The sequence below is a fragment of the Phodopus roborovskii genome, unplaced genomic scaffold (assembly GCF_943737965.1).
Source record: "Phodopus roborovskii unplaced genomic scaffold, PHOROB, whole genome shotgun sequence".
Taxonomy (NCBI): Eukaryota; Metazoa; Chordata; class Mammalia; order Rodentia; family Cricetidae; genus Phodopus; species Phodopus roborovskii.
The window spans coordinates 33460153-33487937 of record NW_026126416.1 but is presented as its reverse complement, the minus strand read 5'-3'; the positions used below and the strand labels follow the sequence as shown (position 1 = coordinate 33487937).

General features: G+C 44.3%; 1 protein-coding gene across 1 annotated transcript in view; it reads left to right on the top strand.

The window, feature by feature from the left end:
- Nucleotides 1–21871, top strand: part of Rtf1 (RTF1 homolog, Paf1/RNA polymerase II complex component) — a 54174-nt gene extending 32303 nt beyond the window's left edge. Inside the window, exons 5-18 of the mRNA XM_051183675.1 lie at nucleotides 992–1106; nucleotides 1973–2084; nucleotides 9344–9479; nucleotides 10190–10367; nucleotides 12127–12209; nucleotides 14197–14284; nucleotides 14395–14502; nucleotides 15044–15121; nucleotides 15687–15808; nucleotides 15968–16025; nucleotides 17080–17157; nucleotides 17904–17999; nucleotides 19454–19565; nucleotides 19797–21871. Of these exons, the coding sequence (XP_051039632.1) occupies nucleotides 992–1106; nucleotides 1973–2084; nucleotides 9344–9479; nucleotides 10190–10367; nucleotides 12127–12209; nucleotides 14197–14284; nucleotides 14395–14502; nucleotides 15044–15121; nucleotides 15687–15808; nucleotides 15968–16025; nucleotides 17080–17157; nucleotides 17904–17999; nucleotides 19454–19565; nucleotides 19797–19903 (1471 nt within the window). The 3' untranslated portion in view covers nucleotides 19904–21871. The remainder of the gene's footprint in view (nucleotides 1–991; nucleotides 1107–1972; nucleotides 2085–9343; nucleotides 9480–10189; nucleotides 10368–12126; nucleotides 12210–14196; nucleotides 14285–14394; nucleotides 14503–15043; nucleotides 15122–15686; nucleotides 15809–15967; nucleotides 16026–17079; nucleotides 17158–17903; nucleotides 18000–19453; nucleotides 19566–19796) is intronic.
- The last annotated feature ends 5914 nt before the right edge of the window (nucleotides 21872–27785 follow it).

Below are 27785 nucleotides of genomic sequence, written 5' to 3'. Positions count from 1 at the left end.
ACTGATAATGGAGCCTGGGTCCACTGGATGAGCAGACAGTGCTCTGTTAGGAGTAGGAAATCTCCTTAAAGGAGCCACACATGTCTCTGTCTCTAGCAACTGAGCCCAACTGAGAAAAATGCTGCTACCAAGAAGCTTTGCTTGTCTCTGTTCTTTTGTTTGTAAAACCCTTTTTTAAGCTTTTGTTAAGTTTTAAGTGTAAGTTTTCGTGCCCCATGGTGCAGGCGCCATTTTGTTACAAGTAGGTTTCCTGCCATCCTAGTCCCAGAGCCTCACCAGCCCCAAATAACACACAGAGACCTTATATTAGATATAATGCTGTTGGCCTAATACTAGCATTTCTTATTGGCTAGCTCTGTCTTAAATATTAACCCATTTCTATTAATCTAAGTATTTCCACATGGTCTTATCTTACCAAAGAGAGGACTCGGAATTCTGCTCTCTCGGTCCTACATCTTGAGTCTCCTCCTACCTACTTCCTGATCCTCCTTGTCTTCTAGTCCCACCTATCTTGGCCAACAGTGCTTTATTCATTAACCAATAAGAAAAACATATTTACAGAATGACATCTCCCATCAGTGCTTTAAATCATTGAACCATCTCTCTAGCCACACCGTCAATAATTTTAATGTACATACAGTACATTAGAGTTTCTTTTTTTTTTTTTTTTTATTTTAATTGGTGTTTTGCCTGCATGTATATCTGTATGAAAGAGTCATATCTTGGAGTTACAGACTGTTAGCTGCCATGTGTGTGTTGGGAATTGAATCCAGATCCTCTGGGAGAGCAGCCAATACTCTTAACCACTGAGCCATCTCTCCAGCCCCCATTGGAGTTTCTTTCAGGAAGCTAAGAAAATATTTTTTGTGTGTCTAAGACTCATGTTCCAAAATGTTTTACTCCTTTACTTACTTCCTGTCTTCTAGCCAAATAGAAACCGGCCTTTACATGTATTTTATTGCTTTTTAAAAACTAAATATCTTTTAACCAGGTTTGAAATTAAGAAAAAACTAAAAACAGCCAAAAAGAAAGAAAAGAAAGAAAAAAAGAAAAAGCAGGAAGAAGAACAAGAAAAGAAAAAGCTGACGCAGATTCAAGAATCTCAGGTAAAAGGCCATCCACAAGTGTACCTGAGTTTGTGGTGAGTGTTATGAAAACCAGTGCTATTAGCCTAGTCAGTCGTGCAGGTTATTTCATGCATCTTCACCCTGGTCTCATTAGTCTCTGAACACTAACTCACCATTGGCTACACTGACAAACTCCTTAGGACTTACTTGAGTCCGGATAAATAGGACCCTCTAGAGTTTGAGCATCCCTGGATGGTGAGTTGATAACCAGCTTGATTCTGTTTAATGAGACATGTGTCACCTCTTCATTTGAAGTAACATATCAAGAGATATTAGATCATAATATAGAGTGTCTTCCAGGAAGAGTTCACTCTGATAATTCATTAATTTTTTTATTTTATTTTGTGTGTGATAGGGTCTCACTGTGTAGCCTTGGCCATCCTGGAACTTGATAAATAGACCAGGCTGAGTGCTGGCATTTACAGGGATGCAATATTACACCCAGCCTGATGATTTTTTTTTAGGTTTTTCAAGATAGGGTTTCTCTGATAATTCTTAGGTTTTCTATCTATTAGGCAGGCAAAAAGAGGGGTTAGTTTTACTTCTACACCTTCTTTGTCCACAGGATCCCCTCTCTTAGATGGTGTTTTGTTTTGTGTTTTTAAGACTGGGTCTTACTATGTAGCCCTGGCTGTCCTAGAATCCCTCTGTATACCAGACTGACCTTGAACTCAGAGATCCATCTGCCTCTGCCTCCTGAGTGCTGGAACTAAAGTCATGGGCCACAATGCTCAGACAGGTTTTTAAGTTTGTACAGTAGGTATTCACAGGGTTGAAAGTGTTAGTTATTGGCATAGAGATTCTTAGCAACACAATAAAAAGAGCATCCCCGCATACCTCCACAGGTAACCTCCCACAATAAAGAGCGGCGTTCCAAGCGTGATGAGAAACTAGATAAGAAATCTCAAGCCATGGAGGAGCTAAAAGCAGAGAGAGAGAAACGGAAAAACAGAACAGGTAAGTGGGGGAATGAATTTTGACTTGTCTTCCCTTTTTTAGCTCTATATTTTATGGAAGATTCCATATATAATGGCAATAGTATAGTAATTATCTTTCTCATTATTTAGTCTCTCCATATTCATAGTCTTTCTTGTTAATCTATATTCCCCTTTTTCCATTCAGTAATCTTGAAGTGAATGCCAACATCACCATGTTTTAACAGTAATAATTCAACATCTCTATAGACAAGAGCCCCAGTGTTATTTCTTTTTGTGGGTGCTGGAGACAGAAGCCAGGGCTTTATTCATGTTAGCCAGGCCTCTCCATTATGCTATATTCCCAGCTCCAGGACTCAGGTGGGGGTTTGCTTTGTTTTGTTTATCTGAAAGCAGTGTTTCATAGCCCATGCTGGCCTTAGACTCACCGAGTAGCTAAGGATAAACTTGACTCCTGATCCTACCCCCTACTTTCTGAGGCTTGTACCATTAGGCTCAGTCTCATAAATCTCACTAACTCCTTTTTTATTGTTTGTTTGTTTAAAGATTTATTTATTTATTTATATAGTTTATGTACATAGATGCTCTGTCTTCATGCACACCAGAAGAGGGCATTAGATCCCACCATGTGAGCCACCATGTGGTTGCTGGGAATTGAACTCAAGACCTCTGGAAGAGTAGCCAGTGCTCTTAACCGCTGAGCCCTCTCTCCAGCCCTCTGTTTTTTGTTTTTGAGATAAGGTTTCACTATGTAGTCCTGCCTGGCCTGGAACTTGCTGTGGGACCAGGCTGGCCTTAGCAAAGATCTGCCTGCCTGTGCCTCTCACATACTGGAATTGAAAGCATTTGCCACCATGCCCTGTTAAACTTTTCTTTCTTTCTTTTTAAATTTAAATGTAATTTTTAACATTATTTCAAGATTGTATATCTGTGTGTGTGTTTATACCACACACATAACAGGGCATAACAGGGCATCAGATCCCCTGAAACTGGAGATACAATCAGTTGCAAGCCCTATGGGTATTGGGAACTGAACCCAGATCCCCTGTGAGAGCAGCAAGTATTCATAACTGCTGAGCCATCTCTCCAGCCTCTACATATAACGGCTATGCCATAAACACAAGCACGTGCGTGCACATGCACACATGCACATGGAGTAGCAAGGCTGGAGAGATGCCTCAGTGGTTAAGAGTGCATCCTACACAGTCATGAAGAACTGTAGTTTAGATCCAGCACCCACATAACAAGCTGGGCATTTTATAAATGCCTAAAACTACAGTACTGAGGAATCTAATACCTTCTTGGCCTCTGTACACAAGCAGGAGCATGAACCCACCCACACACATGTATATAGACACATACACATAAATAAACCTTTTTGAGGGGGTTAATTTTGATTGTTTTGTTTTTTTGAGACAGGGTTTCTCTGTGTAGACAGCCCTGGCTGTCCTGGAATTATGTAGACCAGGCTAGCTTCAAACTCATAGAGATCTGCCTGCCTCTGATACCCAAGTGCTCGATTAAAGGTGTACATCACCATTGCCTGGCTGTTTTGGGTTTTTTTGAGACAGGGTTTCTTTGTGTACCCTGTCTGTCCTGTAACTCAGCCTGTACATCAGGCTGGCTTCAAACTCAGAGATCCACCTACCTCTGCCTCGGTAGTGCTAGGATTAAAGTTATGTGCCGCCACTGCCTATCAATAATTTTTTTTTTTTTTTAAAGTATTGAATCTCTCATGATCCAATGTATCCTTAGTGTTTGGCTTCCTCATCTGCAGAGATCCCCTGAGCCTTGTAAGGAGAGGGTATGATGTAGATGCTCCATATAGGACTGGGCATTCTATAGTCTTATTCTCTGTACATGGACCAGTTGTAGGAATTTTGTTTCTGGAGACAGGGTTTCTCTGTAGGTTTGGATCCTGTCCTGGACTGGCCTGTAACAGAGATCCTTCTGCCTCTGCCTCCCAAATACTGGGATTAAAGGTACGCACCCCCACCTGCTAGGAATTTATTTTTAATATCTCTGTGAATTTATCCATGTTTTGTTTTATTCTGGTATTACTGTTATTCTTCATATTAGTCAACCAGTTATGGACCCTTGACAAGATCCCAATACTGCTTTCTTCAAACCCTTCTTTCCCTCCCCCTTTGTTAGTAAAATTCCTTCCCAGGAAGAGACATAACATTTACTCCTCCTCCCAAGGTTCCAAGGAGGCATGATACCACCAGAGTTCACTCTGGAGAATCATTGAGTTTATTGGGCATCCCTTTTTGGTTTTTTGTTTTGTTTTGAAACAGGGTTTCTCTGTAGCTTTGGAGGCTGTCCTGGAACTTGCTCAATAAACCAGACTGGCCTCAAAGTCACAGAGATCCACCTGCCTCTGCCTCCTGAGTGCTGGGATTAAAAGTGAGCCACCAACACCCAGCTTTTATTGGGCATCCTTACAAACATGATTGTGTTTGTCAGGTTTCTCTAAGAGTAACAACTTATAGAGTGATTGATATATATATATATATATATATATATATATATATATATGTATGTATGTATGTATGTATGTGTGTGTGTGTGTGTGTGTGATATATATATATATATATATATATATATATATATATATATATGGGATTTATTACAGTGACTTGTAGGCTGTGGTCCAGCTGATGTACCGAAGGTTCAAAAATCCAGTAATTATTCAGTCTTTAGTATATACCGGAATCCTAAAGAAGTAGGCACTAAGGCCAGCATAGGAATGAACTTGCTAGCAAGGGTGGGAGGAAGCAAGCAAAAAGAGAGAGCTTCCCTCTTTGGTGACCTTTATATAGACTCCAACAGAGGGTGTGGCCCAGATTGGAGGCAGGTCTTCCCACCTCAAAGATCCAGTTAGAAATGGATCTTCTCACTTCAATTTGATCCAATTAAGCGAAAACAAACAAACCACTCACAGGTGTGCCCAGCCATTTTCTGTTGTAATTTCATATTTCGTCAAGTTGACAACCAAGAATAGCCAAGACAATGGGTGAAATAATACAGGGCTGTACGTGTTCCTCCCTCCAAAAGCTATATCCGGCAGAGATGAGGGCTCCCCTGAATAGATGGAGCAGCCCCACCCTTCTAGCCCCCACCCTACACTCTAGCCTTCCCTGAAGTCTCAAGCAGTTAAGGCAGATTTACAGCAGGTAGTAGGAATCTACTGTATATTCCGGTGAGGGTTTTGTGACTCTCTCCACTCCTCCCTGAAAGGATGTAAATAGTCAAGCCCAGCTAGGATAATCCCTTCACAGAGGAGTGAAGCTGAACTCCCCAAGATTGCTTTTGCTTGGGCTCAAAGGATAGTCATGCACCATAAATACCCTGTTCTTTCTCTTTTCCTGCCCAAGTCAAGGTTGGACTGGAAACCCTGTACATCTTAGGCAAGTGCTTTTTATCATTGACCAAAGCCTATACCTTTAGTCTTTTAGGAGTGGTAGGATGCTGGGAATGGAACCTAGGGTTTCAGGCATGCCAGCCATGGATTCTGATATTAAACCACATCCTTAGAGTGCCCCAACCTCTCTAGTCTATATGTTCTCTTGTTTTGTAGATTTGGAATTAGCCATTTCTCATAATAACCCTTTCTGCTGATACGGTAGAGAAGCTACAGCATGGGCAGAAGAATATTCATTCTACTGATTATTCCTTCCATTTTTGTGCCCTTTCAGTGTAAAGAACTGGGACTTTGGTTCATTTGTTTGTTGCTTTTTAAGGATAACATTAAAATTTAGGGCTGGGAAGATGGCTCAGCTGTTAAGAGCTCTGGCTGCTCTTTCAGAGGACCTGGGTTAATTCACAACACCCACATGACTGCATACAACCATTGAAATGCCACTTTCAGGGAATTTGGTGCCCTCTTCTGGCCAGGTATGTACATGGTACATAGATGTACATGAAAACAAATTAGCCATACATATAAAATAATAATTTTGTTAAAATCAAACAAAAAAATAAAATCAACACTCCGGAGACAGAGACAGGCAGATCTCTGTGAGTTTGAGGCCAACCTGATGTATAGAGTGAGTTCCAGGACAGCCATGGCTACATAGGTCATAGGTTCTCTTATCTGTGCTTTTGAGCTGTGGTCCTTGTCCTGTTTCCCTTTGAATTCAGTTAATTTCCTACAGTGTTGCACAGAATTCAGGCATGCTTAGGTTTGTTGGTCTGTTTGAGACAAGATCTGAAATTCTGTGCAGTTGTAGTTGACCTTAAATTTGTAATTCTTGTGTTTTCATCTCCTGAGTGCTAGGATTACAGGTGTATACCATCAGGCCTAGTTAGATTATTATAAAGTTAGTTCATTATAAAGGCTATTACAAAGGATACAGCCGAAGTGAATCATAGGGTGGGACATTTGCAAGGAAACTCCCCTATCTCTGGACAGGTCACCCTCCAGGATCTTCCACTGGTTCAACTACCCAGCTTTCCATGTCCTATCCTATGTTTTTTGTTTTTGAGGCTTCATTACATAGGGAAATTGAGCAAATCATTGGCCATTGGTAATCTGCTTAACCTTCAGCCCCTCTCTCCTCCCTAGAGAATCTGAGTCTCAGCCCTCTAATACTACCTTGGTCTTTCCAGGGACCAGACCCTGTTCTGAAGCTACCTATGGGCTTGCAGCCACCAGTCAACTCACTAGCATACTAAAAGACACTATCACTTTGAAGATGCCATGGATTTTAGGAGTTGTGTGCCAGGAAAGGGAATGAAGATGTATTTCGTAATGTCACACAAGGTATATTAAGCAAAGTTCAGCTTCCACATCCTTCTACTTGATGCCTTGCCCCCTCCCATAGTGAGCATCATTTAACATTTCATATATATACCAAGGGAATGGGGTGTCACTTGGTAGGAACTTTGCTATCAATGCACAAAGCTCTGGGTTTGATCTCCAGCAAGTACTAACCAGGCATGATGGCACACCTCTAATCCTAGAATTTGGCCGCAGTGGTTGGAACAGTAGAATCAGAAGTCTGAGGTTATCATTGGCCACGTGGCATGTTCAAAGCCAGTTTAAAATATATCAGACCCCTGTTTCTCTGTTTAGTTCCTGTCTTCTTTTTTATAAACATAAAGACAGACATACATGCTGTCTTCCTTCATTAGTAGGTAGCATACTATACATACATACCTTCTTACCTTCCTTTCTTCCTTGTTAGTTTTGTATTCTGGGTTTTTTTCCTGGTTTGGGGATTAGGGTGGATTTTTTATTGTTGTCTGAGTTTTGTAACTACTGGAGAAAGAACCCTCCTGCAACTATGTATATAAGAACTTTTTTACTTATTTTATGTTGTATATAAGGAGGCACATACATGCCTTACATGTGGGATTCAGAAGACATCTTTTGAGAGTGGGTTCTCTCCTTCTGCCATATGAATTCTAGGGAATCAAACTCAGCTTGGCAGAATTGGTGGCAAGCACCTTTTGAGCCACTTCCCCAACCTATTTTTTTTTTTGTTTGTTTGTTTGTTTGTTTGTTTTGAGACAGGATCTTACTAAATTACCCACACTTGCCTTGAAATCAACTTCCTCCTGGCTCAGCTTCCCAAGTGCCTGAGAGTATAGACAAGTACCAACCACTACACCAGACTCTACTTCCTTTCCTTTATATAGCTGCTAGAAGACTACCATCTTTTGTGAATTACATTTCATTGCCAGCCAGGAGAATTCACAGCATTCACAAGACAGTCTCCATCACCAAGAGAAAAACTTGCATTCGAATAAAACAACACTCATCTGTGTTTGCATGCTGTTCAGACCACCTTTGTGTTGAGCAGCTAAGTAGTTAAAACAGTACAGTGAGCCAGAAGGCTACAGTGTTTACACTGGCCCTTTAAAACTCACCTGTCACTTAGAAAGCAGTATTGTCTCTCTTCCTTTTTTAATTATATCTATGTGCGTGTATTCATGCATCAGAGGATGCCAGGAGAGGGCACCAGATCCTCTGGAGCTAAGTTAGAGGTGGGTGTTGGAACTGAATCAGGTCCTCTGGGAGAGCAATCGTAATTCCTAATTGTGAGCCATCTCTCCAGCACAGCTCTCCTTTTTGACTCACAGCTTTACTGAAATGGAGGTGACATGAGTGACTTGAGTGGTACTCCGAGTTTGCTTTCACTCTTCTGCCATTGCATAGTACTATAAATTCAAAATAAAGTTTTCCTTAAACTCTAGGAAGATAATGATAATGGCCCAGTATGGTGATGAAAGCTTGTGATCCCAAACTAAAGCAGGAGGGGAAAAAAGGTGTGTGTGTATGTGTGTGTGTTTGTTTTGTTTTTTGTTTTCTTTCCTTTTGCAAGACAGGATTTCTCTGTGTAGTTTTGGAGCCTGTCCTGGAACTCTTTGGTAGACCAGATTGGCCTCGAATTCACAGGATCTGCCTGCCTGTGCCTCTTGAGTGCTGGGATTAAAGGTATGCACCACCACCTGACCAGGAGAATTTTGAGTTCACAGATAGCCAAGACTACATAGTGAGATTGTGTCAAAAGCTGAACAGTGCTGGTGGGAAGGTCAGTGGTGAAGAGTGCTTGGTGGTCTTTTATCAGACATGAGTTCTGTTCCCAGTACATATCTCAGGAGATTCTCAGGTACCTGTGACTCCAGCTCCAGGAGCTCTGACGTTTTGTCCTCCGTGGGCACCTTCATATAATGGGGGTGGGAGAGGGGAGACTAGAATTACGAGTTTTCTTCAATCTTTCCTATCTAGCTTCAAGCATCTTGAGTACAGTAAAGACAAGGGAGCCAGCAAAATAGCTCAACAGGTGAAAGGCATTTGCCCCCTTGCCCCTGAGACTAACAACCTGAGTTCAATTTCTAGAACCCACATGATGGAAGGAGAGGCCTGACTCCTGCCTGTTGTCCTCTGACCTCCCTCCTTATACATACATCCATACATCCATGAAGTCATCGAAAGCCTTTTCTTAAAGAGAGCAGGGCCTGAACATATAGCTCACTGGTAGAAGAACACTTGCCTAGCATGTTCAATCCCCAGTATGTAGAGAGGGTTGGGGAATGTCACTATGGTTGGTATCCTTTCTACCTCTTCATAACAACCTTCTGACTTTTATGTTTTTTGTTTGTGGGACCTGACTGTGGTGCCTGAGTATTTAACTGTGGTTTACCCTAGCATGGCTCAGGTTATCATAGTGCAGTCTAGAAAGGGTAGATTGTCTGCTCAGGTCTTTTTTCCTGTGTTCCAGTTCTTTTCAAAGGTGGAGAGTACATAGGTAAATGTTTCCTCTTTTGTTCTAGCTGAGCTCCTCGCCAAAAAACAGCCATTGAAAACCAGTGAGGTCTACTCTGATGATGAGGAGGAGGAAGATGATGACAAGTCCAGTGAGAAATCAGACCGTTCATCCCGAACGTCATCATCTGACGAAGAGGAAGAGTAAGTTGTGTCTATTTTCATCTAGCAGGATAGGTGGAGTGAAAGAGTTTATTTTGTATTAAAGGTTCCATCATTAAGGGAGGCCAAAGAAAGAACCTAAAGCCTAAACCAACAGAAAAATGCTGCTTATGCCTTGCTCAGTATGGCTCTTGACCAGCCAGCTTTTTCATATAACCCAGGACTGTCTGCCCAGGGATGCTACTGCCTACAGTTGGACCCTTCCACAGCAGTCATCAGCAAGAAAATGTCTCATAGACATGCTCACATACCATTCTGATTAAATCAGACAATCCCCAATTTTGTGTTCCTCTTCCCAGATGCTTCAAGTTGACGACTAAGATTAGCTGTCACAGGAGGGTTCTTGGAAGAGAAGCTTAGTGTAGGTGCAGGGGTTGCATCTTTGGCTTGATTCAGTCTTCTGGATTCTGCATTCATTTCCCTGCCTCTGGCTGCATCCACTGGACATTTTCCCTGTGCCTAGCAGATAGGACCTGACTGCATGTCACCTCAAACTGTCCTGTAGCTTCTTTTCTGGAGTGGAACATCAGGCAGTGCAGGGCACACTACTGTAGATTACAGTTCTTGTCTGGTCCTTTAATTTCACCTACTAAGTTGATCACATGCTGTTTGGTAGGGTAGGTACTGAGATTTTTATGTCTGTCTTTCTGGTGGTTTTGTAGTGCATACTGACTATCCTTTGTTTCTCACAGGAAAGAAGAAATCCCTCCAAAATCACAGCCAGTCTCCTTACCTGAGGAATTGAATCGAGTTCGATTATCAAGGCATAAGCTAGAACGTTGGTGTCACATGCCCTTCTTTGCTAAAACTGTCACAGGCTGTTTTGTGCGGATTGGCATTGGAAACCACAATAGCAAGCCAGTTTACCGGGTTGGTATTCTTCCCTTGGACATTTCTGCATATTTTAAATATAATGATTGTCTGCTGGGAGTGGGAGCTGCTGAACAAATCTGTTATTCTTCTGCCACCATTTGACTGTATTAGTCAGCTTCCCTTATAACTAGAAAAAGTAGCCCACGCCTATAATTCCAGCACTTGGGAGGCTAGTTTGAGGATTGCTGTGAGTTTGAAGCCAGTCTGGGCTACAGAGTGAGGCCTTTTCTCAAGAACAGAAAAGTCCAAGTATGGTAACACAGACCTATAATCCTAGCACTTGAGAGACAGAGGCAGGAGAATTGCCATAAGCATCTAGTTTGCAGAGGAAATTCTAGGCTTGCCAGTGCTATTAAGACCGTGAGGGACCACGTGGTGGTCTGGCTCCTGAGTGTCCCCCATATGGTAGGCAATTCTGGGAGGTGGCAGAAACCACTGGGAAGTTCTGTTGGCTTGTTCTTGGTTATTTTTTGTCTTGTTTTGTTTTTCAACACAGGGTTCCTCTGTCTAGTTCTGACTGTCTTGAAACTGTATGTAAACTAGGCTGGCCTTGAACTCAAGAGATCTGCCTGCCTCTGCCTTCCAAGTGCTAGGATTAAAGTCAGGCACTACTGCCCAGCCTCCATCAGGGTCTTTTGTTTTTCGAGACAGAGTTTCTCTGTGTAGACAGTGCTGGCTGTCCTGGAACTCGGCTCTATACAAGGCATTGGCCTCTAGCTCTGATATCCCTCTGCCTCTGCCTCACAAGTGCTAGGATTAAAGGTGTGCACCACTACTGCCCAGCTCAAACCTTTTTGTTTGTTTGTTTGTTTGTTTGTTTGTTTTGTTTTTTGTTTGTTTGTTTGTTTTTCCTGTATTGCTTCAGAGCCTGATCTGGAACTCACTCTGCAGACCAAGCTGGCCTCAAACTCACAGAAATCCACCTGCCTCTTCCTCCCAAGTGCTGGGACTAAAGGTGTGTGCCACCAATGCCCCACTCAAACTTTTCTTTAAAAACAAAACAATATAAATAAGAGCCAGAAGAGCCAGGTTGTAGCCCAATGCTAGAAGCTTGGACTGGGTGCTTGGAAAACAGAGCCAAGAGACTTGTTTAAGTTCAAGAACAGCCTGGCCAACATAGTGAATCCCTGTCTCATTTTAAAAAAGAAAAAGAAAACATAGATATAGATAGATCAGGGAGGAGGTCTTGAGAGTAGCTCAGTGAGTGAGTGCATTTGTCACCAGGTCAATGCTCAGAACCCACATGGTGCCAAGAGAAAAACCGCTCCATAGCTTGTCATCTGAGCTCCTCATATGCCTTGGCAAGAACATTCATTTAGCCAGAATGGGGCAGGGTGAGATGTTTCAGTTCATAAAGGCACTTGTCACCAAACCTGACAGCAGAGTTGGAGAGAACTGACTCTCATAAAGGCATCTGAGCGTACACACACAAAATAAATGAGTAGAGTAAATTTTTGTTTTGTTTTTTAAGGATGTCAGTCACTTACCTAACATAATTCCACACTCATCAACAATGAAAAAAGAAGAATTGACCTTTGGCATTTCTATAATGGGACCCCCAGACTAACTTCCTTTTCTGCTGGACCTTGCTTGCCCTGAGCATAAGGCTTATTAGCAGCCTTAGCCATCTGAATTCTAAGGATGAGACAGGCCCCTGTGGGTTCCTCTTTATGGCTCTTCTGTGTTTGGTAGAATCAAAAGATGGTGTGGAAAGCTCTGGCAGAGGCTTTTTAGTGGTATCTGTTCTTTCTCTTAGGTGGCTGAGATCACAGGTGTTGTGGAAACTGCCAAAGTTTACCAGCTGGGTGGTACCCGAACAAACAAAGGGCTTCAGCTACGGTAAGAGGCACTTCCTGAGCCAGGCATGAAGATATACCCCAGTAATCCTAGCACTCCAGTGGCTGTAGCAGGAGGATCACTGCAAGTTCGAGGCCAGCCTGGTGTGCATGGTGAACTCCAGGCCACCTAGAATTACCTAATGAGATATGCCTTCCCTCTCATCTTCCTCACCTCCTCCTCTGTCTTTTTTGAGATAAGGTCTTGCTGTATAACCCAAGCTGAACACAAACTCATAATTCAGCCTCCATCTTCCAAGGGTTTGGATCACCTGTGTGCCACCACATCCAGGTGTAAGAGGTCCTTCTGTGATGGAGTTAGCTCCCTTTGCAGACTTACTGCTTCTTGGGCTATCATTGCCTCCAATATGATGTTGGTAGCATTGTGCACTAAGTGTGGTCCCCACAATGCACAGAGGAAGCTTGGGTCTATGTTTCTTAGAGAGCAGTTACTGTCTCTGGAAGGGAACTAGGCTGCAATGCGTTAGGGTATACAGAAGGACAGTAACCAGGTCCATGAAACCTTCCTGCCAGAGGCAGAGACATTTTCTGTGAGGACAGTCAGGAGACTTGTTTCCTTCTGTTCCTTAACTCCCATAACTAGCCTCACCTTTGACAAGTAAGGTTAGCTTTCTAGACCCATTTTCCTCTTCAGTGAAATGGAAATGTCATTTACCTGATCTACTCTGTCCCTAGCATTCTTCTTGACAGTAGGAAAAAGGAGCCGACAAATGCACAAATCCCTGCCCCTTCCCTGATAAACCCTAAGAATTCTGAAGACCCCATATCAGGAGGTATAAAAGGAATTTGCCATGATTATGTAGCAGATATCAAGTAACAGATATGGCTATCGACTTGCCCAATTCTTGTCACCACAGTCTTTCCACTCCCCTTCCAAATCCTTGTCCCACAACCTCCCTGGTTTGTTTTTTAAAAAAGGGGGGGGGGAGTTGGGGGGTTAGCAAGATGGCTCAGAGGATAAAGGTGCTTGCTCCCACGATGACGACCTGAGTTCAGTCCCTGGGACCCATGTGGTGGAAGGGAGGGAATCAGCTCTTGCACGTTGTCCTCTGTGACACTTGCTTGCAGTTACTAGCACACATACACAAATTTAGTATTTTTTTTGTTTGTTTGTTTTAATGAGAGCTTGTTGAGGTGCTGGAGAGATGGCTGAGCTGTTAAAAGCACTGACTATTCTTTTAGACCCCAGTTCAATTCCCAGCACCCACATGGCAGCTCACCACTGTCTGTAACTTCTGTTCCAAGGGATCCGACACCCTCATACAGACATTTCATGCAGGCAAAACACCAGTGTACATAAGATAAAAATTATTATTAAATAAAATAAGAGCTGGTGGAAGAGCTGGAGATGAAGACTCAGTTAAGAGTACTTATTGCTCTTTTAGAGGGCCTGGGTTCAGTTTCTGTACCCACATGGTAACTCATGACCATATATAAGTATTTCTGGCCTTCCCAGGCACACATACATAGGTACTTGTGGACAGATACATATATACATTAAAAAAAAAATTAAAGAAGTAAAAAAGAGCTGGTTGGGCTAGTGTTCAGAGAAATCTCTAAGAGGATAGAACTGAGTCCCTCAACTTTGCCAAGCAAAGGTCAGTAGAAGCACTGTTCTTCAGGTCATCCCAGGAACTGTGAAGAGTGCAGACTGATACTGATGGGCTCTGGAGGGTTTTATGATAAACAGAGTTCTGAAGCACTTGCCAGGAATCCAGGAGTCCTTGGTTTCCACTGTTAGTTTTGTAAGCTCAGCTCTGGATACCGATTTAAATGACCCCTGTGAGATTTATTTTGTGGTTGGGTTTAGTAGGTCTAGTTAGTGCTTTGGTGGTACAGTTTTTAATGTTTCCTTGGTAATTCAGAGGGTAGCCAGGATTGAGACCAGAGACGACACAGATAACATACACAGTATGGTATGCTTGCTTAGCTGGTTACAGTCAACATGCACATGTCTCTCTTTTATGTAGGCACGGCAATGACCAACGAGTGTTCCGCCTAGAGTTTGTGTCAAATCAAGAATTCACAGAAAGTGAATTCATGAAGTGGAAAGAAGCAGTAAGTGACTAGGCTGCTAGCAGTTGTGTGTGAACATGTTCTTTCCTAAACCCCTTACTGACAGCTTTTTTTTTTTTTTTTTTTTTTTTTAATATTACATTTTGGTCCAGATGTTTTCTGCTGGCATGCAATTGCCCACTCTAGATGAAATCAATAAAAAGGAATTATCTATTAAAGATGCTCTCAATTATAAATTCAATGATCAGGACATTGAGGAGGTAAGAAACCTGAATCACAGGGCCTGGGTTCTTTAAGAACAAGTTTGGAGAAGATCAAACTTGTCTTGACATTTTCTATTATATGTGAAATTAATTAAAGGATGCTTAATGCTGATATTGTCTTATTTATACTTCATGAAGCTTTCCCTATACGTTCTCATCTACAGTGAGACTACATAGATTCAAGTCTATTAGGATGTGTATTCCCCTATGCTTGGTTCTTCTAGAATTTTCTTTCTCCAAAACATTTTGGTAAAATTCTTGGATCTCTGTTCTCTTGGACAGGGGCTAGCCTTATCATACCAGGCCTTTTGTGCTGCTGCTCTTTATTGACAGCCCCTTCAGACTGTCCCGAGTCTCCATGACCCCAGAAGCAGCATAGCATCCCTTGAAATGAATTTGCTTACCCTCTGGGGTGTGCCACTGCTATAGGATAAGCAGTCCCCTTTAACCAGCACCTAAACTCCTAAGTGGGCTCAATTAGTCCATCTACAAAACAAATTTAGGAATTCCTCACTGCTGATGTCTCCTTCTGGTACAGATTGTAAAAGAGAAAGAAAGGTTCAGAAAAGCTCCACCAAACTATGCTATGAAGAAGACTCAGCTGCTAAAGGAAAAGGTAGGACTTATGCTCAAGCCCCTTTTCTTGTCTTGTTAGATGGAAAAATGACACACTCTGCTGCCAAATCAATGATAGCAGGATGGGGAGAACATGCTGGGTTCTATGATAAGCAAAATGGTATTCTTGATATCCAGGCAGCTTTCCTTCTTGTAAATGCAGTCAATCTTGTTTTTCCATTTTCCTTACTTTCTTGTGCCTTAGTTTTGTTTTATTACGAACCCCACTATGGCAGGTGGTTTTCCATTCCATCCATCACAATAGGATGGACCTCATTAGGGAAATTTAGCCATGTGGGCCTATATTCTAAGGTTAAGTAATGTTGCATCATTACTATCTGGGCTCCTAAAGCCCGGTAACTAATGGGAAGATAGGTTGTCCTACTGTGTGTGTTTTGGGTGGGATGACACCGACACCTTGACTTTGCAAAGTACTTTTTTCACACTGTTTGTCCACATTTCCTATCATTGGTTAATCATGTGGGGTGCTCACCTTACCTGTGCGGTGTGAGATATTTAATAAAGAGCTGGTAGCAGCCAAGAGCTCAATGTCTCTGTGTATACAGGCCATGGCTGAGGACCTGGGAGATCAGGACAAAGCCAAACAAATCCAAGACCAGCTAAATGAGCTGGAGGAGCGGGCAGAAGCCCTGGACCGCCAGCGGACCAAGAACATATCTGCTATCAGGTGTGTTAGTGATTCTGTTTTGATAAGCACCCTGTCCTTGGCTGGCCTGTAGCCTTGTACATTCAGTGCTACACAGACCCCACAGGTCTCTGATGTGCCGAGGTTCCAAGCTGCCCCACCCCTCTCACAGCCCACTGACCCACCCCTCTTACTTTGTAGCTACATCAACCAGCGGAATCGGGAGTGGAACATTGTGGAGTCTGAGAAGGCTCTGGTGGTAAGTTTTAAATTTCACATGGATTACTGGAAAAAAAAACAAACCCTCGAGTAAAATGATGGGGGTTCCAGCATGCTGTCACACCTGTAATACAGCACTTGGGAGGTGGCAGCAGGAGATCAGTAATTCAAGGCCTGCCTCAGCTGCAATACTGCCTGAGACTAGTCTGCATTATATAAGACTTTAAAAAAAAATAATAAAATAAAATTAGGACTAGTGAGATGGCTGAGCCTGTAAAAATGCTTGCCATATGAGCTTGGGGGCTTGAATTCAAGCCCTGGAACCCACATAAAGGTGGGAGGGGCGGAACCAGCTCTACAAACTCATCCTTTGACCTCCACACATTTGTAATCTTGGCAGGCATGCACCTCCCCACAGATAACAAAATAATTTAGGTTAAACAAATAAAATATTTTTTGTATATATCCATGTCTGCTTTTAAGTTATTGAAATGACATGTACTTTTAGCATGAGTTTACTCTGCTTCATATCTGCTCATAGCATTTTTAACATAAGATACAAAGTAATGGTTTTCTTGCCTATGCTGCCCTTACATTCATTTATCTTTGGAGTTGGTGATCCTGTACTCATTTAGTTGTGTGGGGGATGATGGGGGTGGCATGTTCTTGCTCCTGTTGGGGAAGGTTTGGTTCTTGATTCTGTATCTGTTTTGTTGGGGGGAGGTTCTTGCTCCTGTATCTTTTTATAGGGGGAGGTTTGGTTTTGGGGCCTGTATGTATTAGGAGGGTTGTTATTCCTGTATCTATCTTGCTGTGGGCAGATTTGGTCCTTGCTCCTGTACCTGTTCTGTTGGGGTTGATTGTTGCTCCAGCATCCATTCTGTTGGGAGTTGTTTTATTTTTGTTCTTGTTCTGGTTCTGCAGTGTCCAGCCTTGAACTCCAGCCTTATTTGTGCTAGGCAATTGCTTTATCACTGAAAAGCACAGACAGCTTTTGAATTTTTTTCTAGTTCCTTGCAAAGATGTTATTTATATGTAAGATTAGAACGAATGAGAGGAGGGGGAGGAGATCTAATGCATGTTTTCTGCTTTAGGCTGAAAGTCACAACATGAAAAACCAGCAGATGGATCCCTTTACTAGGCGGCAATGCAAACCCACCATCGTGTCCAATGTGAGCACCTGAAGAGGACATTTTTAGTTGGGACCTAGATTCTAGGACATAAAATGAATTCCATTAGGAAATTAAAGAAGTTAAAAATAATGTTTTTTTAGCTGGGATTTTCTTGCCTTGAGCTTGGCTTTGGATTCCTTCTTTATCTTGCTATAGGGCATACAGATAGTGAAAACCTAGGAGTTAACTCTGTATCAGGGTGCATTTTTCAGTGCACAGATGTTAGCATAGGATAAGTCCCTGATCCACAGTGCTTGGGACTAGAAACATTCCAGAGTTCAGGCATCTTTAGACTCGGAAATATTTGCAGTATATATAGTGATACCTTGGGAATGAGACCCAGGCCTATAGAAGAAATACATTTGTTTCCAATGTGTGTATACATCACCTGAAGGTAACTTGTATTCATAATTTTAGTACCCAGTTTTGACTGTACGTGAGATCAGATGTGGAATTTTCCACATGTGGCACCTTCATGGTGCACAAAATTTTAGATATTGAAACATGGGTTTTTGGGTTTTCATTACTAGAGTTTGCATGTATGTTGGTTACCATGGAGGCTTGGTGGGCTTTTTTGAAGGTTTTAATTGTGACTTTTTGCCACTGACTTGAGGGAAATTCCACTGAGCTGCTAATGGATGCCCAGTAGTACTTGTGATGTTAGTGGGAGTAAGTGGAAAAGAATCTGGCATGGGACTGTGAATGTTAGGTAGTCTTTAAAATAATTCATGTATTTTCTCTCCCAGTCCAGAGACCCAGCTGTTCAGGCTGCCATTTTGGCCCAGCTAAATGCGAAGTACGGTTCTGGAGTATTACCAGATGCTCCAAAGGAAATGAGCAAGGCAAGTATAGTACCACTGCGAGGCTGTGGAGCCGGGCTGCTGGCTGGGACCTCAGAGGCCACCTTGCCTTGTGTAGGCCTCGTGTTTGTATAGGGAGGAATGTGGATTGTGCTTGTGGTCCTTCCTTCAGTTACTTACGAGTGTAATCACTGCCTTGTGACTGATTCTAAACTACTACTTAATGAGGCCTTCCTTGACTGTGTCCAGGCTACCAACATCTAGACTTCTGCAGCACACTTTCTCGTATAGAAAACAGTGTGTCCTGTGTATCTTTTGGAGTAATTAGAAGAAACAGGTGACGAGTAAGGATCAGACAGTTGTTACAAGAAAGGCAAAAATAGTAATCCAGGAAAGGCTCATTTATTTAGTTGTTTGATTGATTTTTCTTTTCCCTGACACAGTCTTACTGTGGCCTTGTCTAGACTCGAACTTGCAGAGACCCTTCTGCCTCTGCATCCTTCGATGCTGAGGTTATAGATGTCATGGTACATGCCTATAATCCAAGTACTCAGGAAGTGGATCATCAAGAGTTTGAGGGCCAGCCTCTGTTTCAAGAAACAGGAAGTAAATAGGAGCTGGGGGCGTGGCTCAGTTGGTAGAGTCCTCCCTAGTGCAGCACACCCAGCACCACATGAAGCTGGGGTTGCTTGTGCCCATTATGCTTCCCCAGGGAGCTGATGTTTCCCTGGCTGACACATGAATGCCTTGAGTCTTGGGTCAGAAAGGGGCCTATTGTCTTAAGCCCACCTTTTTCATTCATATGCCACAGACTTATTGTAAGATATTATATTTTATATGCATATACATACATATATATATATTGTTTTAAGAAAAGGTGTTAAAGGGGTAGGAGGCTAGTGAGATGACTCAGTTGGTAAATTCTTCCCTTGAAAGCATGAAAACTTGAATTTGATCCCTAGAACATGTGTAAAAATGCCTAGCATAATGGTTTACATCTGTAATCTCAGTGCTGAGGAGGCAGAGAAGAACTCCTGGACTTTCTGGGAGCTAGCCTAGCTTAATTGGTAAGCTAAAGGCCAATGGGAGATCTGTCTGAAAGGAGATAAGTAGTATTTCTAAGGTTCACACACAAGGTCATTGTCCACATATGTGTACATTAAAAAAGATGGAGGTACTTGTAAAAAGCATATGATTTTGTACAAGAGCTTTGATTATCAGTGGTGCTGTTTCTTTGAATCTATTTGTATTTTATTTATCTTATGTGTATGAATGTTTTACCTGCATTTATATATGTCTACCACATGACGTGTCTGTAGAGGTCAGAAGAAGGCATCTGGTCCCCTGGAGCTGGGGTTATAAATGGTTGTGAACTTTCATGTGGTTGCTGAGAACTGATTCCAGGTTCTCCGAAAGTGCTGTTAACCGCTGAGCCTGCCCTCCAGCCTCTCTGTTTGCATTTATGTTTTATAGTTTGTTTCCTTTTCTCGTTGCAGGGTCAGGGAAAGGATAAAGATTTGAATTCTAAGTCAGCCAGTGACCTCTCAGAAGACTTGTTCAAGGTCCATGATTTTGATGTGAAGATTGACTTACAGGTTCCAAGCTCAGGTGTGTCTGTGTTGGGACTTGGAGGGGGCACTAAAGGACTAGATAAATTCATGGGTCTCTCAGCTTGGAGTCTTGACTGTGGGGAAGAAAAGGGAGTGCCTGCTTCTCATGATCCATAGAGGCAAGGTCAGATAGCCCACAGGTCCTTCTTGAGAGAGCAGGCTCTGGTCAGCAAGGCTACCTGAAGAAGAGAAGCCAAGATCCTTAGTTTGCCAATTTGTTCTTTCCCAGAGTCCAAAGCTTTGGCCATCACCTCAAAGGCCCCACCAGCCAAGGATGGAGCTCCAAGGAGATCTCTGAACTTAGAAGACTACAAAAAACGACGGGGGCTTATTTGAGCACTCCCAGCCTGCTGCTTCCAACTCTGCATGCCCTGTCAGGGTCTGACTTTCCTCTTTTCCTCTGATTTGCCCTCTTTGGGCTGAAGCAGCCATGGAACTGGGAAGAGACTCTAAACTGCCAGTCATTGTAATATAAACCATTTGCTGTATAGACCTCCCTTGTTTGCACCATCTCCTACCAACCCCCAGGCCCCACCCAAGGTGGATCTGTTCCATGTCTTTAGATTTGTGTTTGCCCTCCCCACCGCTTTTGGTTGTTAACTAGCACAGTCTGGCCACTCTGCACATTCAGTATTACGGTAGAACTGGGGTCTGCGATAGAGTTCCTGGTGGCAACAGTGGCAGCACACCTGTCCTCTTCTGGCTGCCTTGGGCCCAACCACTGAACATGGCACCTAACCCTTGCAGAGACAGTGGGGACTGAGCATCTGCCATCCTCCTTCCTCTCTTCATCTTTCCCTTCTTCCTGTGTCCATGGAAGAGGGGTTTCAAAAACAGTTTAGTTTCCAAAAAGTGTACATTTATGGGGAGGGAGGGGGTCTAATTTGAAAGAATGTGTGTGTGGGTGTGTGTATGTGTGTGTGTGGATTTTTTATCATTTTTTAAAATGCAGTACTCTTTGTATCAGTCTGTCATGGATCTACAGCTGTTTCAGATTTTTTTTTTTTTTTTTTTTTTTTTTTTTGAGCTGTACTTGAGCATCTGAAACTGCAAGAAAGAAACTGATTAAATGTGATTCTTCTTACTAAACAGGCCTGACTGCTGTAGCTGTGTGACTTCCCCTCTCTCCCAGCACTGCCCTACCCCACAGGAAATGTCCCTCTAGCCCCTTGCCCCACAGGCTGTGTCCTGGCGGGTGGGCAGGAAGCTCATGGCAGGTCCCAGGGAGGGTAGCCAAAGAGTCTTGCTCATTTCATAGGCACAGCCTGTGGCTTCTTGACTGAACGTAGTGTGTCTCTTCCCCTCCCAGTGTTCCTGTCTTTCCTAGTTGACTCTATTTGATGTTTGGCAAGAATAACATTTTGTTTAGTTTTTTAAAGAAATAATTGAACATGAATGTGGAGAGCAAACAAAAAGACATAGGTTACAAATGTTACCAGCATGTGAAGTGGTGCGCATGTGTGTCTGTGTGTGTGCGTCTGTGTGTGTGCATATGTATGTATGGTAAGCGCATATATATATTGTTGTGCAGCTAGGGTGAAGCCAGCAAAGCGGTGTGTATGTCGTTATGAAATGTTTGAAGAGTTAAGCTGACTGCTTGATAATCATTCTCAGGTGTAAAGCTCCAACTGTAAATAAAAGTGGCATTTAACAAATCTTTTCAGAACAAAGTACAGCTGATGCTTCCCTCCAAGCACTAGGCTAAAAAAGCAGCGAGAGCTGCTGATCTTCACACAGAGAGGACCTGAACTCCTCCTGTAGAATGAAGAGATGGTGGGAAATCATGGAATTAAGTAGTATTTAAACAAAAATGGATTTAGTAGTTCTGATGGTTGAGTAAAGCCTCTGTGTTGCTTTATTTTAGTTTACATTTTTACTTTTTTAAAAAGCAGCAACGGATGGTTTTGAAGAAGTATTGTGACTGTAGAATCTGGAAATGTGGCTGTGCCCCAGCTGTTGTAGCTATGGCACAGAGGTGGGCAAAGGACCGGTAATGGACTCCTTGCAGTCGTATGTACTTGAAGAGTCCATGGATGGAAGCTCTATAGACTGTTGTGTAAATGTGGGATCACAGCTGTTGAACACCACCTGTACTCTAACAGAGTCCTGGAGCTGCTGGGACCTCTCCTATCATGTCAGACTTGGACTTTTTTCTTCTTGTTTAAAGGACATAAAAATCATAGAATCCATATAACCTGTGGAGTCATCCTGACCCACATGTAGATCTGTATCTAGTATCATTTGGATTTGGACAAGTGTCAATGACATTATGGCTGTGTAATAAAATTTTTATTAAAACTGCCACTGTAGCCCCTTTGCCACTCCCCATCTGCAGCTGCTGAAACCCTCATGCTGAGATGCCAAAGCACAGGGCAGGGAGAAAGCCCACCGGAGAAGATTGAAAGGTAACCTGGCAACTGAGCAGCCTGTCTGGTGATTGCAGGCAACATTCAGCATCTCCCTGCAGTCTCAACTGAAGCAGGACCCCTGAGCCAGGATCTCAGCCAGTCCCACCAAACGGGCTTTCTAGTGGGTCAGTTAGTCTTTCATCTGCTGCACAGCCTCAGCGGCCCATCCACCACTCCAGCGTTGCTTCAGTGGTGAATGGCCTAGTACCCAAGGCTGCTGTCTACATTTTCTTCAGTTCTGGGAACTAACAGTCTCCAGCTGTCTAGGTCATCCTGTCTGTAGATCTCACAGTGACAGAGAAAGTCTGTTATTTTTGCGTGTGTGTGAAGTCCTGACTTGTCACTCAAACTGTAAAGATATTTGTAAATAAACTTGACATTTTAACGAGGGATGAGATTTAGTACAAAGCCTGCATCCCACGTGGCACCCTTAAGTCCCGCTTGAAAGTCCAAAGAACTCCTTTGCCCCCATCCCCACCCCTCTTCAGGTTCTGCATCCCAGAATGAAACCAGACCTCCTCTGTTCTTTTTGTTTTTGGTTTGGTTTGGTTTTTGAGGCGGGGTTTCTCTGTGTACCCCTGGCTGTCCTGGAACTCTCTGTAGACCCTGGCCCAGAACTCACAGACCCACATTCTTTGCCTCCACTGTGCAACACTACTGCCCAGCTGTCCTCAACTCTGAAGCAGCGTGAGTTCCAGCACGATGTAATGGAGCCTAGTGTGCTGCCTAACCCCATGGAGAACCTGGTCCTAACAGCTTTCTCTGCCCTAGGTACTGTTCTTTTGCCTTCTTTGTGGGGCAGGAGGCCAAGGGCACAGTATAGCTGGTTTGCAGCAACCCTGCCACACATGGTGAGGTGTGTGAGAGCTCCCATGGTGCTGAGGCTGAGCAGCAAAGACCTGCAGTCACCCTCTACAGAGTGCAAGCCGGGTGCAGGGCTGCCAAGATGGCACCCACAAGTCTACCAGGTGTTACACCCACCGCTTGACTATTAGGTGCGGTGAGACTGTAGAGCACAGAATGGGTGGACAATCAAGCAACTTATGTTTCAGTGTCTCGTTGCTGTGGGGCAGCCACTTGCTTCCTAACTGGAAGAGGGTGACCTCCAATACAGGTGAAGGGTGTGAGACAGCTTCATCTCAGCTTCTCCCATGGGAGGAGACTTCTTCGAGTGGCCCAGCTGCTCTAAGGAGCCAGGAAGCCATTCAACTCAGCTCAAGATTACTTACTTATTATTTTGCGTGATTTCAAAGGTCAACGGCTGACACTGAGTTCCTTTGGGCAGTACTGGGGACTACAAGGAGCAGCATTTGTAAGAGGGTGGACTGCTTCTTTAAGGCTGCAGAGGGAGGCCTACAGCCTTGTCTGGTGGGTAGAACCTGGGATCTAGCCACTGGAGCATAGGCACATCTAGGAACTGCAGCCTGCTCCACACCCAAGATAGCCAAGGCCAGAGGCAGCAGTCCCAGCAGTCCGTTTTGCCAACCACCACTTTATCCTGGGGGACAACCCATTTCTCTGACATAGTACGCCATCTTTAAGTGAAAAATGTGCTGGGCATGGTGGCCCATGTCTAATCCCACCAAAACCAAAACGGGGTTAGATAAATTGGCAGTGCTTGCCTGGCATTCAACAAGGCTCTAGGCTCAATCCTAACAGGGAATGTTGGATGGATAGATTAAAAAAAAAAAAAAGGCTACCTAGCCAATCTGGCTTGGGGAATCTTCCAGAGGCCTTACTCCTGTCTCTGGCCTTCCAACATACACACCACCAAGAGTATTGAAACTCATGCCAGAAAAATAGAAATTTGATTCTTCCCATAACTACATTGAAGCTGGGTCCAGAAGTGCAAGTTTATCTCTATCGACTTAGCCTGGAGAACTCACTAGCCAAAAAGTCACTTGCAGGAAGTGTTCCTGAGACTTACCTCGGCCGTGGGTGTCCTTCCAGCGCCCCCTAGCGCAGCTAACCCCAGTCAGGGAGCACCTAGCCTCGAGGAGCACTTACTGGACCATGGAAAAACTAAAATGAAAGGAGGGGAAAGGATCAAACTGACATCCGGCCAGGACCACCCAGCCGCGGGCTCCCCACGTAACAGAAACCTAGGCTTCCTGTCGGTTGGATTCTAGAAACGCGGCAACGGAAAGGTGGAGCCTGTGGATGGTTAAACGGGTGTGGGTGTGTCTTACTGGATCTGATGGGTCCTGGGTCTTGGCAGCCCTAGTAGGAGCTGCGGCACGAGGCCTGCACCTGTTTGAGCATGCATATGTGGGAATGTGTCGCCCACCCCCTTCATCCCCTCCAAGCTGGAGACTCCCCAGACAGCAAGGTCTTGACACTCAGACTTATCCTGATACATGATACCAGGTGACTTGGTGACCTAAGCTCACATGCAGAGGCCTCTTGCTTCTGGGACCCTGAGCCAATGGCAGCTTCTCCTGGTTCCTGCTTCCGGTTGACTCTGATGTTTTGTGAACCAGGCCCCCTGGGAGGAGATCTAGCCTGCAGGTTTGGAGTTTTAGTTGAGGGCTGCATCTCCTATCCCTTCCACTGGGAAAGGCAGGGAAGTTCCTTGATGAGTACTTCCTATAGGTAGACCCAGTGCATTCCTAGTGTCCTTGGGGCTTTAGCAGCATCAGTTTCACCATGATCTCATGCCATGAGGGAGATTGTCACCTCCAAGAAGCTGCCCACTGGGGGAGACCCTGCAGTTCCCTGCCCTCAAGAGAAGGTGGAGAGACGGGCTCCTAAGAGAAGGCAAACCTTGTTCTGAAGTGTGTCAGGAGAGAAGGTTGTAACAGCACATAAATGGTGAACTGGTTCGTTTTTGACAAGGGTGACATTATGGAGGGTCAGCCAACTGCTAATCCCCAGCTATCATTATGACTGACTGTTCCAGAATATTGCCAAAAAGACTAAGCTATTGGTATGGGACAGATTGTGGAAGAAGAGAGGAAACCCAGAATCAAGAAGTGCTAGCCGCTGGGAAGACCCCCTTGTACATTTCCTTCTCCAGAAGGGTACCTCTTCCACACCCTAAAATTGAGATTGGGTCCTGGTTCCCACCAGCCTTCTATCCAGAATGCCCTAGGAAGAACCAAACATCAGTGACCACTTGAGAATGTTAGATGTCCACAAAGAAACAGAGACCAGGATTCATGGGGTTACACTGACAATCCATTGGAGACTGTGAAGGAAGCTCTGTAGCATTCTATTGCCAGTTTGTTGGCTAGCTCCTTTGTGGTTTTCTTCCATAGAAAATAGGAAATAGGGCTGGAGAGATGGCTCAGCTGTTAAAGGCTAGGCTCACACCAAAAATATAAGAAAATAGGAAATAATAATCATTCCCCATAACAGGGCCATTTGTTCCTACATCCTTTGCATCTAGCACAATGTCTGCTTCATTGCAGCTACTCAACAGGTGTTTGCTTGCTCTGTGACTGAGTCAAGAGGCACTGGAGAGTTAGCTCAGCAATGAGAGTCCTTTTCCAGAAGACTGTAACTCCAGTCCCACGGACCTGACACCCTCTTCTGGCCTCTGTGAGCACTGGGTATTCATGTGGCACACAGATAGGCATGCAGGCAAAACACCCAGACACACACACACACACACACACACACACACACACACACACACACGTTTTGAGCCTGGGTTTTTCTGTGTAGCCTAAAGACCCACCCTCCTCTGCCCCCCAAGTGCTAGGATTAAAAGTGTGTGCCACCACACCTGGTGTGTGTGTGTGTGTGTGTGTGTGTGTGTGTAAAATTTAAAGAAGCTTGAAAATTTGCACCTGGCCTGTTAGAAGTGGGGATAGTGAGCAGTAGTTTTGCTTCAGCACATGGAGTAGAAAAGGATAAAGATAAATTAGACACCACCCCTGCCACATACACACACTACACACCCTGCACACACCACACATACATACACACCCACACCCACATCACACACACACACACACACACACCCCTCATGTTACTCATTCCATTTCCAGGCCTCCCCTTTCCCATATTTTGTAGCCTATGGTTTTCACCCACCAGAAAAGACTGCCTGCACACACATTGAGGCCAGAGGGCCAGGCACAGAGAGAGACTCATGCACCTTAGGATGTAGTATCCAAAGGTATATGAAGACCACCCCACTGAGATGCCTCAAGAGAACAGGCTAAAAACTGGGTGTAGTGGTACATGCCTGTGATCCCAGCCATCAGACTGAGTCAAGATTGGAGGTGGTGGTGCACAACTTTAATTCCACACTCAGAAGGCAGAGGCAGGTGGATCTCTGTGAGTTCCAGGCCACCCTGATCTACAGAGTGAGTTCCAGGACAGCCTCCAAAGCTACAGAGAAACCCTGTCTCAAAGAATAAAAGAAGAGTTGTGTTCTGGGTTTTCTCCCAGCCTACTTATATCCCAGCATTGCCCACATACTGCCTGGCACACAGGTACCCAGTGGCACAGGCGTTCTTTCCTCCCTCTTCTCATCTTCTTCTGTCAGGTCCCAGTCCACCCTCTGAGGAAACCCCTCTGAATTCCCTGGTACAAGCTGGCGTAGCTCTAGGCCTTACATTTCAAAGACCGAGCCTCCTACCTGCCCCAGAAAATGTGTGCATGTCCATTCTTTCGGTCCCTTGACTTACCCGTGAAAGGGGCAAGAGCTCAAATTTGTGTTTTCTCGTGTACTTTCATCCCTTACACACACACACACACACACACACACACACACTCCTTTTCTTCCTTTGTCAGTCCCCTGGGATCTTTTTTACTTTGCCAAAGGTTCTCATTCTGTCTGGATTCTTCTGGCCCATTTTAAATTTTGGCTGAAGAGAGAAAAGGGAAGGCACATGCATACCCTGCCTTTCAGTGTAGGAGGCAATTCTCCTGGAGATGCATCAGCCATTGAAGGCTCTGAGTGTCCAGTGAGGGTACCCCCAATCTTCTGGCATTAAGGGGAAGGCAGAAGAGTCTGGCTTCTGCTCACAGTAGCCCTGTAGCTCAGCTGACCGGCATGCGAAGTCCTCAGACCTATCCAAGGACTGAACTCTGTCAGTACTCTCTTCCCAGTAGCACAGCACAGCCACAACTCTACACCAGGTGAGGTTTTCTTCTATTTACAAACAGGGTTGAAAAAAAGTGCCTAAGAAATGGTAGACTGGCTGTCTACTACAACATAGAGCTTCACACCTTTTTTCCTTTCTTTCGTGTTGGGCACAGAATCCAGCATTTGCTACAAGCTAGGCAGGCAAGTGCTGTACCACTGAGCTGCACACCCAAACCCATCTCTAAATTTTACTCTCACAGCAACCCTGTAAAGTTGACAGCTCCTCTATGAAGGCGAATCAGCAGTTCAGAGAGGAAAGGACTCTTTCGAAGCCATAAAGCTCCAAAAGAAGGGGTGGGGAGGAGAAAGAATTTAGGAACTCCAGCTCCAGTGAGGGGCTGGAGAGGGCGGGGAAAATGCAGGCCACGAGTAGCTGGGATACTTGGAGAAAGTCAGGCTCCGCCTCTTGACCTTGTTCTCTGCCCGCCGGGAAGTCGAGAGCTTTGAGGGATGGGGGTGGGGAGCAATCTCAGCTCGATCCTGGGCAGGCAATCTCCAGTTGGGTGCAAGACTTGGGGTGTGGCTTCCTTGGATGGCTGATGGCCTTGAACTCTGGATTAAGGGGCCCAGGCCAGAGGAAAGCCCCAGAGGCTCAGAAACCTTTGACCAGGGAGGTTGAAACACGGAAGAGTACGAGGAGCAAGCATAGCTTCTTTCTGGGCAGGTCAAGACCCTTGGATCCCATTGAAGGAATTCTTGAAAAGCAGGGGAAAAC